Source organism: Triticum urartu, chromosome 2A (genome assembly GCF_056163025.1).
Source record: "Triticum urartu cultivar PI428250 chromosome 2A, HENAU_Tu73, whole genome shotgun sequence".
NCBI classification, from domain to species: domain Eukaryota; kingdom Viridiplantae; phylum Streptophyta; class Magnoliopsida; order Poales; family Poaceae; genus Triticum; species Triticum urartu.
Window position 1 is genome coordinate 438,493,435 of NC_141874.1, and position 14,495 is coordinate 438,507,929.

At 41.5% G+C, this 14,495-nt stretch overlaps 1 protein-coding gene across 2 annotated transcripts; it reads left to right on the forward strand.

Annotated features, from left to right (window-relative positions):
* Positions 1-266: 266 nt before the first annotated feature.
* On the forward strand, positions 267-11,024 carry PRD1 (putative recombination initiation defect 1). 2 transcript variants are annotated; one of them, XR_015616678.1, is made up of 10 exons: positions 267-738; positions 2,496-2,602; positions 2,686-2,870; positions 4,568-4,876; positions 4,969-5,938; positions 6,017-6,710; positions 7,786-8,066; positions 8,136-8,805; positions 9,415-10,148; positions 10,551-11,024. XR_015616678.1 is itself a non-coding variant. In XM_048701152.2 (9 exons), the coding sequence occupies exons 1-9, from the start codon at positions 322-324 to the stop codon at positions 9,631-9,633; spliced, it is 3,852 nt and encodes a 1,283-aa protein (XP_048557109.2). In that variant the 5' UTR covers positions 267-321; the 3' UTR covers positions 9,634-11,024. The 2 variants fall into 2 exon arrangements, 1 of the variants encoding a protein (XP_048557109.2); XM_048701152.2 differs by having other exon boundaries at positions 9,415-11,024.
* Positions 11,025-14,495: the final 3,471 nt, after the last annotated feature.

Consider the following 14,495-nt stretch of genomic DNA (forward strand, 5'->3'; position numbering starts at 1 on the left):
AGGAAAATAAACATTACCCTAGACTCAATGAAAAAAAATCTTATGATGTAAATTAAAGGGCATCTGTTTTCCTATTCCTACTCATAGGATTTGAGGTACATGTCATCTCATTTTCTATGACTTTTTTATTCTTATGATTTTTCTATTCTATAAACCAAAGGAGGCATGAAGGTTTCAAATTATGCGGCGTTTGTTCAAAGTAAACAAATTATTATGCGGTATTCGGTATTCCTCTCCTCCTCCGCTGCTTAAAAAAAATCCGTCCATTTCAAGGCGGCTTCAAGGTCTCCTGCAAAACCTCCACAACCCCCCTCGCTCCGGATGGAATCCGACGGCGAGCATTCGCCGCCGCACGCCTGCGGCGCTGGCCACCGGGCGTCGCACTCTCTCCCGACCTCGGCGGGCGGCAGCGTCTGCGTTTCCTGCGCCGCGGCCCTCCTCTCCTCCGCCTCCGCGCCGTCCCACCACGTCTCCCACGTGCTCGCCAGCCTCTCCCTCGCCCTAGCTGACCCGGCCTTCCTCGCGCCTCTCCGCGCCGCTCACCCGCGCCTCCTTGCGGTGCCACTAGTCGAGGCCCTCGCGGGCGCGGCCGCCCGCCGAGACGCCGCACTCGCCACCCAGGCATCCGACCTCGCCTCCGACCTCGCGTCCGCCGTGGGCCCCCCTGCCGCCTCCGAGCTCGTCGCGCGCCTCGCCCACGTCCTCTCCTCGGGTTCCCTCGTCAAGCACTTCCACATGGTACGTGTGCCGCTACCCCGTGCTACGCTGTGCTGAGATGCATGCTAGTTATGGTCAGTGGTTATGGTGATGGACGCTGCTGGGCAGGGAGAGGTGGTGGATTTTGGAAATAATGTTACATTGATTATGTTGCCTGCAAATAGTTTTAAGTGGAATGGCTGAAAGGAAATTATTCAAACTGTGTGAAAGAATGTGGTGAATAGTCCAGGATTTACTATTTAGTGAGCAGTCGGAACCAAATTTTTTGCTGCAGAAAACATGGCGTCTCATATTCTTTGATTGTGCAACTCTGATATGGTAAATTGGTAATGGCGCATAGCCAACAGCTTGATTGCACATGGACACACATGTAGCATTTCTTATTATCGGCAGAGTATTCATGATCTATTTGCTTCCATTTTGGACATTCTAGTGTTGATGAAGTTTTTTTGAAGCGTCTTACACATTGTTGCTGCTTTATACTATTTATTAATTTTCATCATGCACAGTTCTATGCTCTCAATTACCGAACATGGATGAACCTATTTTATTACTACAGTTTCTGATTTTCCAACTCCTAGCCAGGATCATACAAGTTGCATCATGTGAATCATGCCTCTTTCTTTCTTGTTCACATGTAGCAGTGTCTTGTTTCCATAGTGTACAGCTATATTCTGCTACTGAAACTATCATGCGATTTTGTGGTCTTCATATGCTTGCATTTTATTGTTTGATGTTTTCTGTGGCACCATCGGTTTCATTCATCTCACCTGTAATTTCTAGTTCTCTATGTTCTTAGTACTCGTATGCACATTACATATCTTTTCCTTACATTTTCTTACCTTCATATGGATCGAGTTACAACTAGAGAGAAGCATCAGTTGAATCCATTGTGGGTATTTATCTCCTTAGTTACCCTCTAATTTGGGTCTAGAATATTTTGCAATAAAGTATATTTGGAACTTGGAAGAGCTAATAGGGATGCTTATTATATTTACTACTTGAAATTCCCATCTAGAGAGGGTTAATGATTGTATGTTTTCTTGTTCCTACTTCCCTTCCACCTCTAAACTTGTCACAGAAAACCAGAACAAACTACACCTGTTACAAACAAAATAACTTCTAACAAAATTTATTTCTAATGCTGCCTCTAACCAGAAAACACAAATGTCAAACAAACAAATCAACTTCTAACAAATATATTCTTGTGCCAGCAACTTTTTTTATCTGGTTCCCATAGTTCCCTGACCCGTGCTCATCCTCTTAGTTTTCCCAAATCACCACTGCCCAAAGTGGCGGCAATAGACTCAGCTCTGCCTGGCCCATGTCCTGTGCGCTTCTTCACTGTTGAGTGAGGTCACCACTTCCAACCCATGTGCATGGTTTTTTATTTATCCACAGACCACCACAATGCAACACATGGTTGTTCAGGTAGGGAGTGTAACATTCAAGGCAGGGAAAAGCATAAAAAGTATGGATTCATTTTATTTTGTTAATGCCACTCTGGGAACTGAGTTTGAATGTTACCAGCAGAGAAACCTGCTGTTATGTTAAAGGGTGCAGCTTGATGATGATTGACTTGCTTTACCTGTTACAATAATTGTGATTTCAACTATTGTATCTGATTATTGTAAAGTGGTTTGACTGGGCAGACTGGATCATTTTAAAATGTGAGCCGCTTTGGGACTTAACTCTGCTTAGTGGCAACACTACTATTGCAGTTTTCTTGAACTACTTTACTGCCACAATTTCTGAATCTTTGTCTTATCTCAGTGCAGCTCCACTGTTTGGGATTTTTGTTAAATTCCATCAAAGGTGCTGCAGCATACATTGGAGATGCAGTTTCTCTTTTCTTAAATCTTGTTAACAATCTGCGACTACCAAGGTGAATACTACTGAATACTGATGATTTTATCCGATCTTCCAAATAGCTTTACTGAACAGCATCCTGAACTTACTTTGATACAGTGATGAAATTCGTGGAGAGATACTGTTCATGCTGTACAAACTCTCCTTGTTAAACGCTACCCCGTGGGACAATATATGTGATAATGACAATGTGGACCTTTCAGCAGTTGGAAAAAGTTTGCTTCAACTCTCTCTTGAAGTTCTACTTAAAACTCAAAATGATGCTGTTCGCCTGAACTGTATTGGTCAGTATATTTCTTCTCTTTGTTTTGTATGAATGCTGATTGGTTACAAAATAAATAGGGTATACTGGCATGTATCTTGCTGGCTTGGCAAAGAAAAGAATGTATTATGTGTTTTTGTACCATAACTTTATTATTTATTCTTATTTTTAACAACTGAAACTCTTGATGGTCTCCTAGATACAAATTTGGTTGTTAGTTTTACCACAATATATGCGTAAAAGTTCAACACTATCAAGGTAATCTGTGAGGATTCTTCTCATTATTTTCTCGTGAGCAGTGTAAATATGGAAGTTGTAATTAGCCAAAGATTTAAAACTTTGACTGCAGAATTTCCGTTGTTTTAGGACCTGTGACTTGAGGGAGTGATATCAGAAGTTGGCTTGCATAAGTAAAGGGACATAAATGCATATTGTCTGCAGTTATGTATGCAAAAACAGATTTGAAGCTGACACAAGCATTATGAGTCTAACGTCTAGCAATGTTCAGGATATCGGTAACTGGTACCATGTCGGTCAGGTGCTGAGTAGGGATAAATAAGCGAATTTTCCAGTTAATCGGATGATAAATCAGTTATTCAGCTATTCGGTGACCCACTGAGTAGCGATTAACTGACCGAGATGCCAATTAACTGGCCGATATTTGGGCAATGATGACTAGTCTTGACTAGCCGTGCCACTAGTCTAGTATTCTCAATCTGATTGTCGACTAGGTTCTTCGTGTAGACTAGCTCTGTGAGTCAAGGGGTGGAGCGACTAGTTGTGGACTAGTCCAGACTACGGCGTGTTTGAGTCGACCGATTCAATTTGAAGAGAGAAGTGAGCAGCCCACGGAAGGGAAAAATGGCAACCCTAACTTTTCAGGCTCCTCCACAACGAGCCGCCTGCCTGCCTCACCTGGGACCAGGCCGCCGCCACCACTCACTGACCTGCCGCCGCCACCACCAAAGGTGCCAGGAGCATTCCGCTCCTCTTCCTCTGCTGGATCCGTCCCTCTGCTGTTGTGCTCCTCCCTTGTTGTCCTCCTCTGCTGCTGTGCTCCTCCCCTGGATCTGCCCCTCTGCTGCTGTGCTCTTCCTGGATCCGTCGTGATAGCAAGCAAGTACTTCTCTGCTGCTGTAGCAAGTAATTTTCCTTCTCTCCTTGCCTTCTTCTTGGGTTTGATTTCTCCCCTGCGGCCCTGGCCATTGGATATTACAATTGGCCCAGCCTCAGGTTCTTCATTCACTTCCCATGCATTCAATTTTTATTGTATACTGTATGGTCCTATATAGTATAATATACTATATACTATGTATCATCAGTAATAACAGTATCATGTCGACTAATCCGGCAGTAGTCTAGAGTAGTCACGGTTAGTCTATGAGTCTCAACCTCGGCTTGACTCGTTGACTCGTAATTCTTGAGCTGACATAGATTTTGAGAGCTCCAATATTTTAAGAGTTGGCCAAGGAAAGAATTCAGACTAGTGAGAGTTCCAGTATCTTACATATTTACAGTACTTAACCTTCAAGTTTTTTTGTGATCAAATTTCCTGCATTAGTATAACATGGATATCTCATATTAGCTGAACTAATGAATTTGAAGTTTCTTTTTGGATATAATTATGAAACAATTCATCTGTGTTGAAAATCCAAATCTATACTAGCATGTTATCTACTTGCTAGAATGCATGGTGATGTTTTGGTTGTTCTTCTACAGCATTCCTCCTTGCGCTGGCAAAGAAGGAGGCCTTTGATATTTTGCTGATTGGCGACCTGAGCTTAATCAAGTCTGTAGAGGAAGAGGAGTCCACGCAGACAGATGATGTGCCCCCGAATGCCTCTATCATAGTTCTATTTGCTGATGCTGTCAAAGGATCTCTGCTCTCTACGAATCTAGAAGTGCAAACTGGGACATTGGATTTAATCTTTCATTTCCTGTCATCTGATGCAAATATTTGTGCTGTACTTCAAACTTTGATAGATGAAAATGTTGCTGATTATGTATTCGAGGTTCTGAGGTTATCAGGTATGAGGAATGACCTTTTTCCTCATCAATTTCTGCATGGTTTTTCTTTTTTCTCGTGATGGTTAATCAAGTCGAACTGTTTACATGTTCAGGAAATAATGATCCACTGGTAATTTCCTCTGTTCAAGTACTATCACTTTTAGCGACTTCAGAGGAGATGTTCAAAGAAAAGCTTGCCATTGGATTTTCTACTCTGCTCCCTGTTCTTCATTATGTTACTGAGATTCCATTTCATCCAGTCCAGTCTCAGGTTTTACGACTTGTTTGGACTTGTATTGCTAATTGTTCTGGTATTCTGTCGTTGTCCCAAGAAGAACAGATAGCATGTGCTTTGACTCTAATTTTGAGAAGAAATGACAGTGGTGAACTTGGAATGTGTTCTGAAACCTTTGCTCTTGTTTGCTCAATATTAATAGAGATTATGAGGTCACCATCTGCTCATGATATTCAGAAACTACCTTCATTAATTGAAGAAGCATCAAAACATGCTATCTCTTCGACATTACCTCATGCATATGACTCTGCATTTCTCGTACCACATTCCCTTCGTCTTCTTAAAGAAGCACTTATATTCTGCCTTGAAGGGAATACAGATAAGATTTCTGTCAAGAAGGATCTTGAAGATAGCGTCATTGAAATTTGTGGAACTTATTTACTGCATTGGCTAGAAAGTGCTGTTGTTGATGGTAATGATGACGAAACATTGGGAGAAATCCTTCAGATTTTCCACATTATTCTATCAAGCACATGTCACAATAAGCAACTCAAGTTTGCTGAGATGCTGGCATCATCCTCATGGTTTAGCTTGTCATTTGGATTCATGGGCTTATTTCCTACCGATCATGTCAAATCAGTAGTATATTTGATCACTAGTTCAATTGTCGACAAAATTTTGGGCTGTAAATATGGGGAAACAATTAGAGATGCATACGTCTATCTGCCATCAGACCCTACAGAACTTGCGTATTTACTTGGGCAATGTAGCTCCGAAGATTTCAACTTGGCATCATGTCAATGTGCTATTCTAGTTATACTTTATGCCTGTTCATTCTACAATGAAAGGTACGATCTGCTGCATTTGCTCCACATTTGGTAAGAAAAAAAAAGTTCTTCTAATGTGATGCTTGTCTAACTGAACAGGCTGGTTGCTGACAGCCAACTTCTGTCTTCAGTTGAGCAATACATCCTTCTAAATGGTGCGAAGTTTCCCTATGAAATTGCTGGTTCTGTGATGCTTACTCTGCTGGTCCATCTTTATGCCTTCGTCAGAGGCATTTCATTTGGCTGCACCATTCAACATAGTCCAGAAGCTGAGAGAACTCTGTTCCATGTAATGGCATGTAAGGAGTGGGACTTGCTTTTTATCCGAGTCCACCCAATAGCACTAAAATGGCTCTTCCAGAAGGTAGAACTTCTAGAACCACTATCTTTCCAGATGCTAAATTTCTGCAGAACTTTCTGTGAAGACAGAACTGTTGTGCTTTTAAACAGCAGTCAGTTGGTGGACATAAAGATGGTTGCAGAACTGGTATTTTCAGGAGAGACTAGTCTCTCTTCTTTGCTTGTATCCTTACTGAATCAAATTATAAAGGATGGTACAGAAGATGAGGTCTTCTCGGTGGTTAATGTGATTGCTGAAATCCTAGTGATCTCTCCTTGTTCTTCTAGTCATTTTACATCATCTGGTGTTATAGATGCAGTTGGTAGTATATATTGCTCCCCATATTCTTCAAGGATTAAAACAGTGTGTTCCCTTTTGATCTTTAATATTTTATACTCGGCAAGTGCGTTGACAGTCTACTGGGAAGATGAATGGCTTGCTCTTACCATGAAGGTAATCTTGTTATTATATTTCTATATGAGTTGAAGGTTACATAATTAGTGTTTACCATATTTTTATCACGAGGTTTGCTTCAGTGCACCTCCCTTTGCAAGGCTTACAATTTTCAATGCAAATAGACAATGTAGATTAGAACTTACCCCTTCGTTAAAAAGGGTATTTTAGTACTTATTAAGGAGACCAGTCCTGATCACCTGACCCTAAAAAAACTGCCACCCCTTCAAACTAATCACAATCTCTCTCCTTATATTCTCTGTATGTGTACTGGATAATCTGCCGCCCATTCAAATCTTTCTTGCAGCCATTGAATTTCTCCATGCTGCTGTGCGCATCACGTTCCTACCGCATAGTACTCGATTAACGGAAGCATCAATTGGCTCTTCTCTGCAGTAACTAATCACTGTATATGGGAAGAGCCCTAGTTGATTGGATTGTTTCCAAACTAATTAGATTGAAATTGTGATACGCTTCCTTGTGGATAGTATCGATTATTCAATTCACCTTCTCTAGTTCGGTCATAGTTCTTCATGGAGATTGCATCGATTCGGATCTGGGCAGGTGCGCATGGCGTAACAATCCAAACCATCCCCATTAGAATCAAAAGACAAAAAATACCCTTTTCTATATTCTTTTTTTTGGGGGGGGGGGGGGGTGGGTGGGTAATGAAAGCACCTCTCTTTTATCATATATTCACTTATGCAATTTGTCTTTCCTGGTTACTAATAGCTTTTTGGAGCGACTAGCCTCAGAATGCACTTCAGATAACAGGTTTCACTTAAGTTAGGACTAGTGACTCCTAGGGACCCCACAAATGGCTGTCACACATCAAACCCTTAGGTGGGTCCACCAAATTTGATATGGTTGGGTCCATACATTAGAATAAGTAGAAACAGTCTATCTTCCTTGCCCCGATTAGATCATGCCTATGACCCAATTGTGACTTATGTCCGTCTTCTCAATTTGGTTCATCTTATGCTCAAAGAATGAATGAATTGGTAACAGGCAGCTGTTTTCCTCCAGTTCTCTGGTTAGTAGTATCTCTAGTGTACTAATGACTTCTTGTTGGCAGTTATTGGAGTATTTCAATTCGAGTCTTGATTATACATCAAGTGACCAAGAACAGAAGATATTAATTGGGATATTTTGCCTTATTTTGCATCATTCAGCAAGCAAGGTGCTCATTGAGCCTGCGAAGGCCATAATCTTGAACAAACCACTGGTTTCTTTGACAGATGGTATAATACAGGAAGCTTGTGCAAAGGGCCCATCTTTACTTCAATACAATCAGGAAACAGACTTTGGGGGATTCATGATTTTGATTCTTCAATTAACGTTTTTCTCTCTAAGAAGGTATGCAACTGGTATTGCATATTTCATTGCAATTAACTTGTATATGACGTAATGATTCTCTTTTTTCAGTTTGCATGCCATCCTAGATCCAAGTATTGACTGGCAGGAATTCCTCCAGCATTCAGATAACACCCAGTTTTTCTGTGTTGTTGGCATCCCGTGCCATGATTTGTGCCGTCTGATGCACTTCGGTCCATATCCTGTTAAGCTTATTGCTTCACAATGCCTGTTGGAATTGCTTACCAGAATTTCAGATCAGAGGAGCTATCTTAATGCTGAATTAAGATGCTCTGCGCAATACATGAAGTCCATTATTGCTGTGATAGAGGGTTTAGTCTTGAGTCAAGACAGTAGAGTTGCTGAAAATTGCGGGTCCTGTCTCTCAATGATTTTAGGTTGGGAGAAATTCGGAAGCCAGGAGAATATGGTGGGCAGAGAATCAAAATGGTCCAGGCTAATAATGGAGGAATTTGCAGTTGCCTTGACTGCTCCTGGTTTGACGTCAAAATCATTCCGTAATCAGCAGAAGATTGCATCAAATATAGCTGTTTCATTGCTCAAACTAAGCCAAGTTCCAGAATGGCTGACATCATTGTTTGATAGTTCTTTGATATCTGGTGTAGTTGGTAATCTTTCTGCTAGGAATGTCACTGCAGATATTGTTAAGCTATTCAGTGAGCTTATGACTAAGAAATATCTCACTCAAGAGCACATTGTCTCCCTGCATAACTTATTCCAGGTTAGTATCAACCCTAAATGTTCTTATGGTAAATGTGCTCTTCATAATATACTCCCTCTGTAAAGAAATATAAGAGCGTCAGAGGGAGTACAAACTACAAATTATGATGTTGTGCAAGTAGTTTGGCAGGATGATCTCTTTTGCACTGTTCACTTTGAGTTCTGCGCAACTGTGTACTACTCCGTCCGTCCCATAATGTAAGACGTTTTTTGACACTACGGAGGGAGTACTTGATATTATCTATTCTTTGATTTCCTGGGCCTTTCCTACAGTTTCTGGTGAAAAGCAGACGCTGAGTACACAGCCTGCATATAAAACTGGGAGTGTGCATCTGATTATTTTCTATTTTCCATTTCTTTTAATTTTATAAAATTAGTTTAGTTTTCATAAGTGTGTGCTGAATATATGATGTTCTTCAGACCTTTATGCGTAGATGCACACGTAAACAATTATTCATATCCCAATGCAGTGTGCCCGGTATGTGTTGATAGCTCTTGTGGATGTGGTGCTCCCTTTATGGAAGTGAACCGATGCCAACTAAATACAAAAACAGAAAACACACATCATCTCTTCCTTCCAGGCTTTTAACTTTGGCGTATCATGGCGCAGGTCTGCAGAAGACAGGTCTATGAGGGGAGTTGTTCTAAGTCGGAGTTGTCGGAGCAAAAGGCAGAAGAAACGGTGGCAAGGAGCCCCGACGAAGTGTGTGCTTTGCTCTTTGGCATCGTGCTGAATCAGCGTACAGCCTCGTGCACGTTGCAGATGGAGCAGCAGAATCTTCTGCGTGAGATCGATCTGTTCTTCCAGGAGTCGAGCCAAGGAGAGTAGCATTAAGACCAGCTAACTTGTTCAACTCTACCGATCTTTTCCCACTATGTATAGTATAGCCTCTAGATGGTGCGCGGTAGTCCTCATGTCCTCTGAACCCTGAGAAGTTTTGCAACTGCTTATATGAGAGTGGTGGTATGCAACCTGTGCAAATTTGTCATGGATCCAGCCTTGCAATCTGAACGAGCAAGGAACACGGTTGATATATAGAATGGTGTTAAAGCTGATGCTCCGACAAGCAAACTGATAGTATTTGCTATGGTTAATTGGTGGTGCCAATCGCTTGTACAGTGAGTGTGAAGTATGCAAAGCCCATTCCTTTTTGGGGAGTCCGAGCTCAAAGCATCCAAAATACAAACCGTGGGAAGTTGGAACCATGCAGTTCTATACTTGAACCTTCCTTAGCTAGGGTATGGACAACACAGTCCTATCAGTTTCAGAACTGAAACTTCCACTTACTGTATGGAAGCAAGGAAATTGCTGTCCATAATTCAGGATGGGTACATAAAACGGAGGTGATGCAACTGTGCTCCGTTTATTTCCTTACTTTTTTTTTGAGAAAAATTTACAGTTCTGCTAAAGCACATCTAGATGTGCCATAAGTATCGCACATTTAAATTCTATGTCATTGATCTTACGTCGAGATTCGTGTGGATATTTTTTTTTTTCTTTTTTCCTTTTCTATTTATGTTTGATTCACTCACTTAGATGTGCAATAGCTAAAGCACATCTAGATGTACCCTAGACACACCCAAAAATTTATTTCCTTACTACTACCTCCATCGGATCTGGCTCCTCTAACTTGTCTCTTGCCAAGTTAGGAATCTAACATAGCCCATATCCACCACATAAATCAGATCTGATGGCTCTTCTTTTCCCAGTACTTTAATGCCGCTGTTGCCTCACCCTCGATTCAGGCCGCCGCCGCCTCACCCTCGATTCAGGCCGCCGTTGCTTCTCGCTCGATTCAGATCGCCGCTACCCCTCGCTGACCCATGCCCCTGCAGCTGCTGCCCCTTCCTTTATTCGGGCCGCCGTTGGTCACCATCACGGACTAGGGCGAGCTTGGTCGAGTTGATGGCGGCGTAGCGAGGGGAAGGCGGGGCGAGACAGCGCCGCACGGAGGAAAGGGATGCTGGATGGGCTCGCGCAGAGGAGAACCAGCAACTGACCGAGGAGCTCGGACGGCTGATGAGTAGGCGAACTCGTGGGGAAGAAGGTAGCGCAGCGGCTTGCTTCTGAATTTTTCTCAATCCTGCATCTTTTGTCTGTATCACTTATTAGCGCTTATTCAGTATCACAGGAGCAAAACAATCCTATATCTTTTGTTTGTGTCACTGCATGTGATTTCCTCAATTAAGAAGATATGTATATCAAATTTGGTTTGAGTTCGTCGGCGATTTTGTTTGATCCGTGGAGAAACTGATGTATCTAGGAAGTAAAAAAGGATCTTCCAGAAACTAAATAAGTTGAACAAAATAACAAGTTTAATATTTCCTGTACAACTTGAAGGTCTACAAAAGTTCATCAATTGAAAGTCTACAAAAGTTCAGCAATTGAAAGCCTACAGAAGTTCAACAAAATAATGATTCTGGCAATTGAAGTGTGTGATTGTGTTCAAGAAAAAGATTAGATATTGCCCAATTACCAGCTTCACGATTTATTGAAAGGGTCATACGAACTCTACAGTCAATTCTAGTCTCAGCTCTTGGATTCTTAACAACATTATCTCTTTTGTCTATTGCCTTTTTACCCTCTTTGAAACAAACATATTTGCAAGAGGTGACCTTCTGATCAAATTTGCTTATGTTTTTATACCTTTGTCGGATGCTGAACCCCATCCTTCCTCCATAATATCCCCAAAATTTCCAAGCCTCATCTAGGGTGTTGAACTTCATGCCTAGCTGAGGTATCCAAGTAGGCAATACATTTTCTCTGTAGAATGCACAAGTGCAGAAAATAGTGTCACTCATTTGCAAAAAAAAAGGAAAAAAAGAGGAATCCAGCACAAAATCGAAAATGTTATTCTCACTTGCTTGTTTGAATCTGCTTCTGCTTGGTTCTCCATTAGAGATTGACTCCAGAAATTTGAACTCTTAGCAGATCTAAGACCTGGACTTGGTTCTTCCAATCCGGACACTCGTGCATGAAGAAGTGTGAAAAAGAAGAAGAAAACGTGAGGAAGGAAGGAGGGGGAATGTGTGGGAGCTGTGGTCCTATTTTGGCGGTAAAGTGAGCAGAAGTTTCCCTTTTCCCTTCAAAACAGAGCAGCGATGGAAGTAGTACAAAGCTGTAGCAAGGAGTAGTACTGAGAAAAGAAGAGCCATCGGATCTGATTTGTGTTCGCACATGAATACGTCACCATATACCTCCAACGCTGAGGGTGATGCACTGCAGCTCACGTTGAAGGAGACCCGTCCGGAAGCGCGGTATGCAAGCAATCCGGCGGGTGCTTTTAAGGACCCGAAACCCCACACGCCCGGGAGGGACCCCGTCAGGGCACGCGACGGCTATGGGTTGCCCTAGGTCGACCTGATCACCCCTAGGGCCTCGAGGTTCGTCGCCCTGCAACAATAAGAACGAACGAAAAACGAGGAAGAAGAAGAACAAGGGAGAGAGATAAAAGTAAAGATAAAAAGTGGTAGGTGATTTGATCGATTGTGTGTTGTTTAATCGGCCGTCACTCCTTACGTATATAAAAGGCGGCTGGACTTCCCATGCAAGGAAAATGCTTGGATTCACGTCCAAAATTCTAGTCAAATTTGGATTGGTTTTGTCCGAACTTTCCAAAACTGTTCGGTTTAAAACTGGCTGCATCTTGCGGGTCTTTTTTGTGGCAGTAAACGACCTTGGATGAAAACGCGCCCAAAAGCATATTTACTTGTTTCGACGAGGCGAACAACTTTCATGTTGAACATTTTTTGATTCGAAGCCATCTTCTGAGCCAAAACGGTCGTGCAAAACATCCGATTGCCCGCGCTACCCATCAGACATGTGTCTGGTGGAGCGCGCCATATTTCGCCTCCTGCATTCCGATAGCTCTAACTTTTACATACGAATTTGGATTGAAACGATTTTTTATCAAAATCGATCGTTTTGACGAGACGAAGACACTTTGTGCAGATCAATTTTCCAGATGAGGCCGTCTTGGGGGCGTAATCAGCCAAACAGTACTCTGAGTGCCCAAATCGTAGTACTTCGAGCACAATTTCGGCCATCGAGATGAGATCGGATGGCGATGGCCTAAACTTCAAAGATATTCATTTCGACAATACAGAACTTTTTCATGTATATCACTTCTTCATTTGAGACCATCTTAATTAAGTTCTTGACCATGCCAAAATCTCATGTCAACACATGCCCCCTTGTTTTTCGGCAAAGCTTGCATGCCGAAAAATAACTTGTACCATGTTGGTTCTAAGGACGATGTCAACACTCCATCGGCCATTTTTCATGTGCTTAGGGCGATAAGTATATATCGGCCATTACTTGTTTGAATCCTTGATGAAACTTGGGTGAAACCTTCTCAATTTCATTAACAATCTGGTGATAAAGTTTCATAGATATGTATCCCAAAGCCATCCTCCAAACCATATTGTTCACCCTTCTGCTAGGTTCTTGCAGATAACCAATAATGAACTCCCTCTAATCCTTGCTTTCACCTGCATAAAAATTTCATTAGTGGCCGAAAGGTGGGCTTTGGTTCGGCCTTACTTATGTCGGTGAGACCAAGCATCAACTGTTGATAGATATGCGATGCACCATGATCAACATGGTAGCCGGATGCTTATCGTGCCAACTCATTTGATCTTCAATTGTCATGTCTAAATATATGAGCAATACTAAAGCAACCCAAGGTAAATTCTATATCTAGACATACCTCAAGGTAAACTGTAAGTGATTCGTCAAAACATTGATAACCCTTGGATATTTGTTGCACTACTCATAAGAATCACTGAAAGCCTCAATGTGTTTAGCACCTATGGCACCAAAAAGCTCCAAACCGAATAACATTGCATATTCGGCATTGATCATTTGTGCATAAATATTTTAAGTGGCATGAGGCTTCATAGAATAGCACAATAAGGAGATATATAAACAACACCAACACCTTGGCCCTTGCTACAAATTTAATCATCAATATATAATCACCATGGTACTAGAGAGATAAAGCTACATCAGTATTATTCATGATGTCAATATGATGCTCAATAATAAAATCAACCATGATTTGGCCTTACGTAAATTCTGAAAACTAATAAGCCAAAGCACACCCAATCAAATCATAAGTCCACTTTGCAATTTTGGTGAACGGGTCTATGATATCTTCAATGGCATCAATTTGACAAATTTGTATGCAAGCACTTATCTCAATCTCTACTCAAACTAAGGACGATGTTAGAATACCACGCCGGCCATTCTTAGAAATATTCTTAGGGCGATAGTTAAGTATCGGCCATTACCATGAGGTCCATGTAGAATTCATCCACCAAATCATGAATAGCCGAAATAAACAAATGAAATAGCAATAAATTATTTCGGCCCCTTTATATTAGCAACAAAAATGTAACTAATCAAATGTATAGTGATTTGGCAATACCCTCTCATGATATAGAAAATTATGTTGCATCCATGGATCAAAATAAATCCATGGAGGGTAATTGATCATACCTATGGATGAATTCCATGGCAAAGGCATCAATAGCATTGTTGAAGAAAATGGATGATGTGCTAACCGAAGATTTTGATGTTGTGATGCACACCTTCGGCTTAATTGTTTGTTGCTTCCATTCTTCTCTTTCTTCACTTTTATTGTACTTGTTGCAATAGAAGTATGCACATCATTTTTGTTATGATTGATC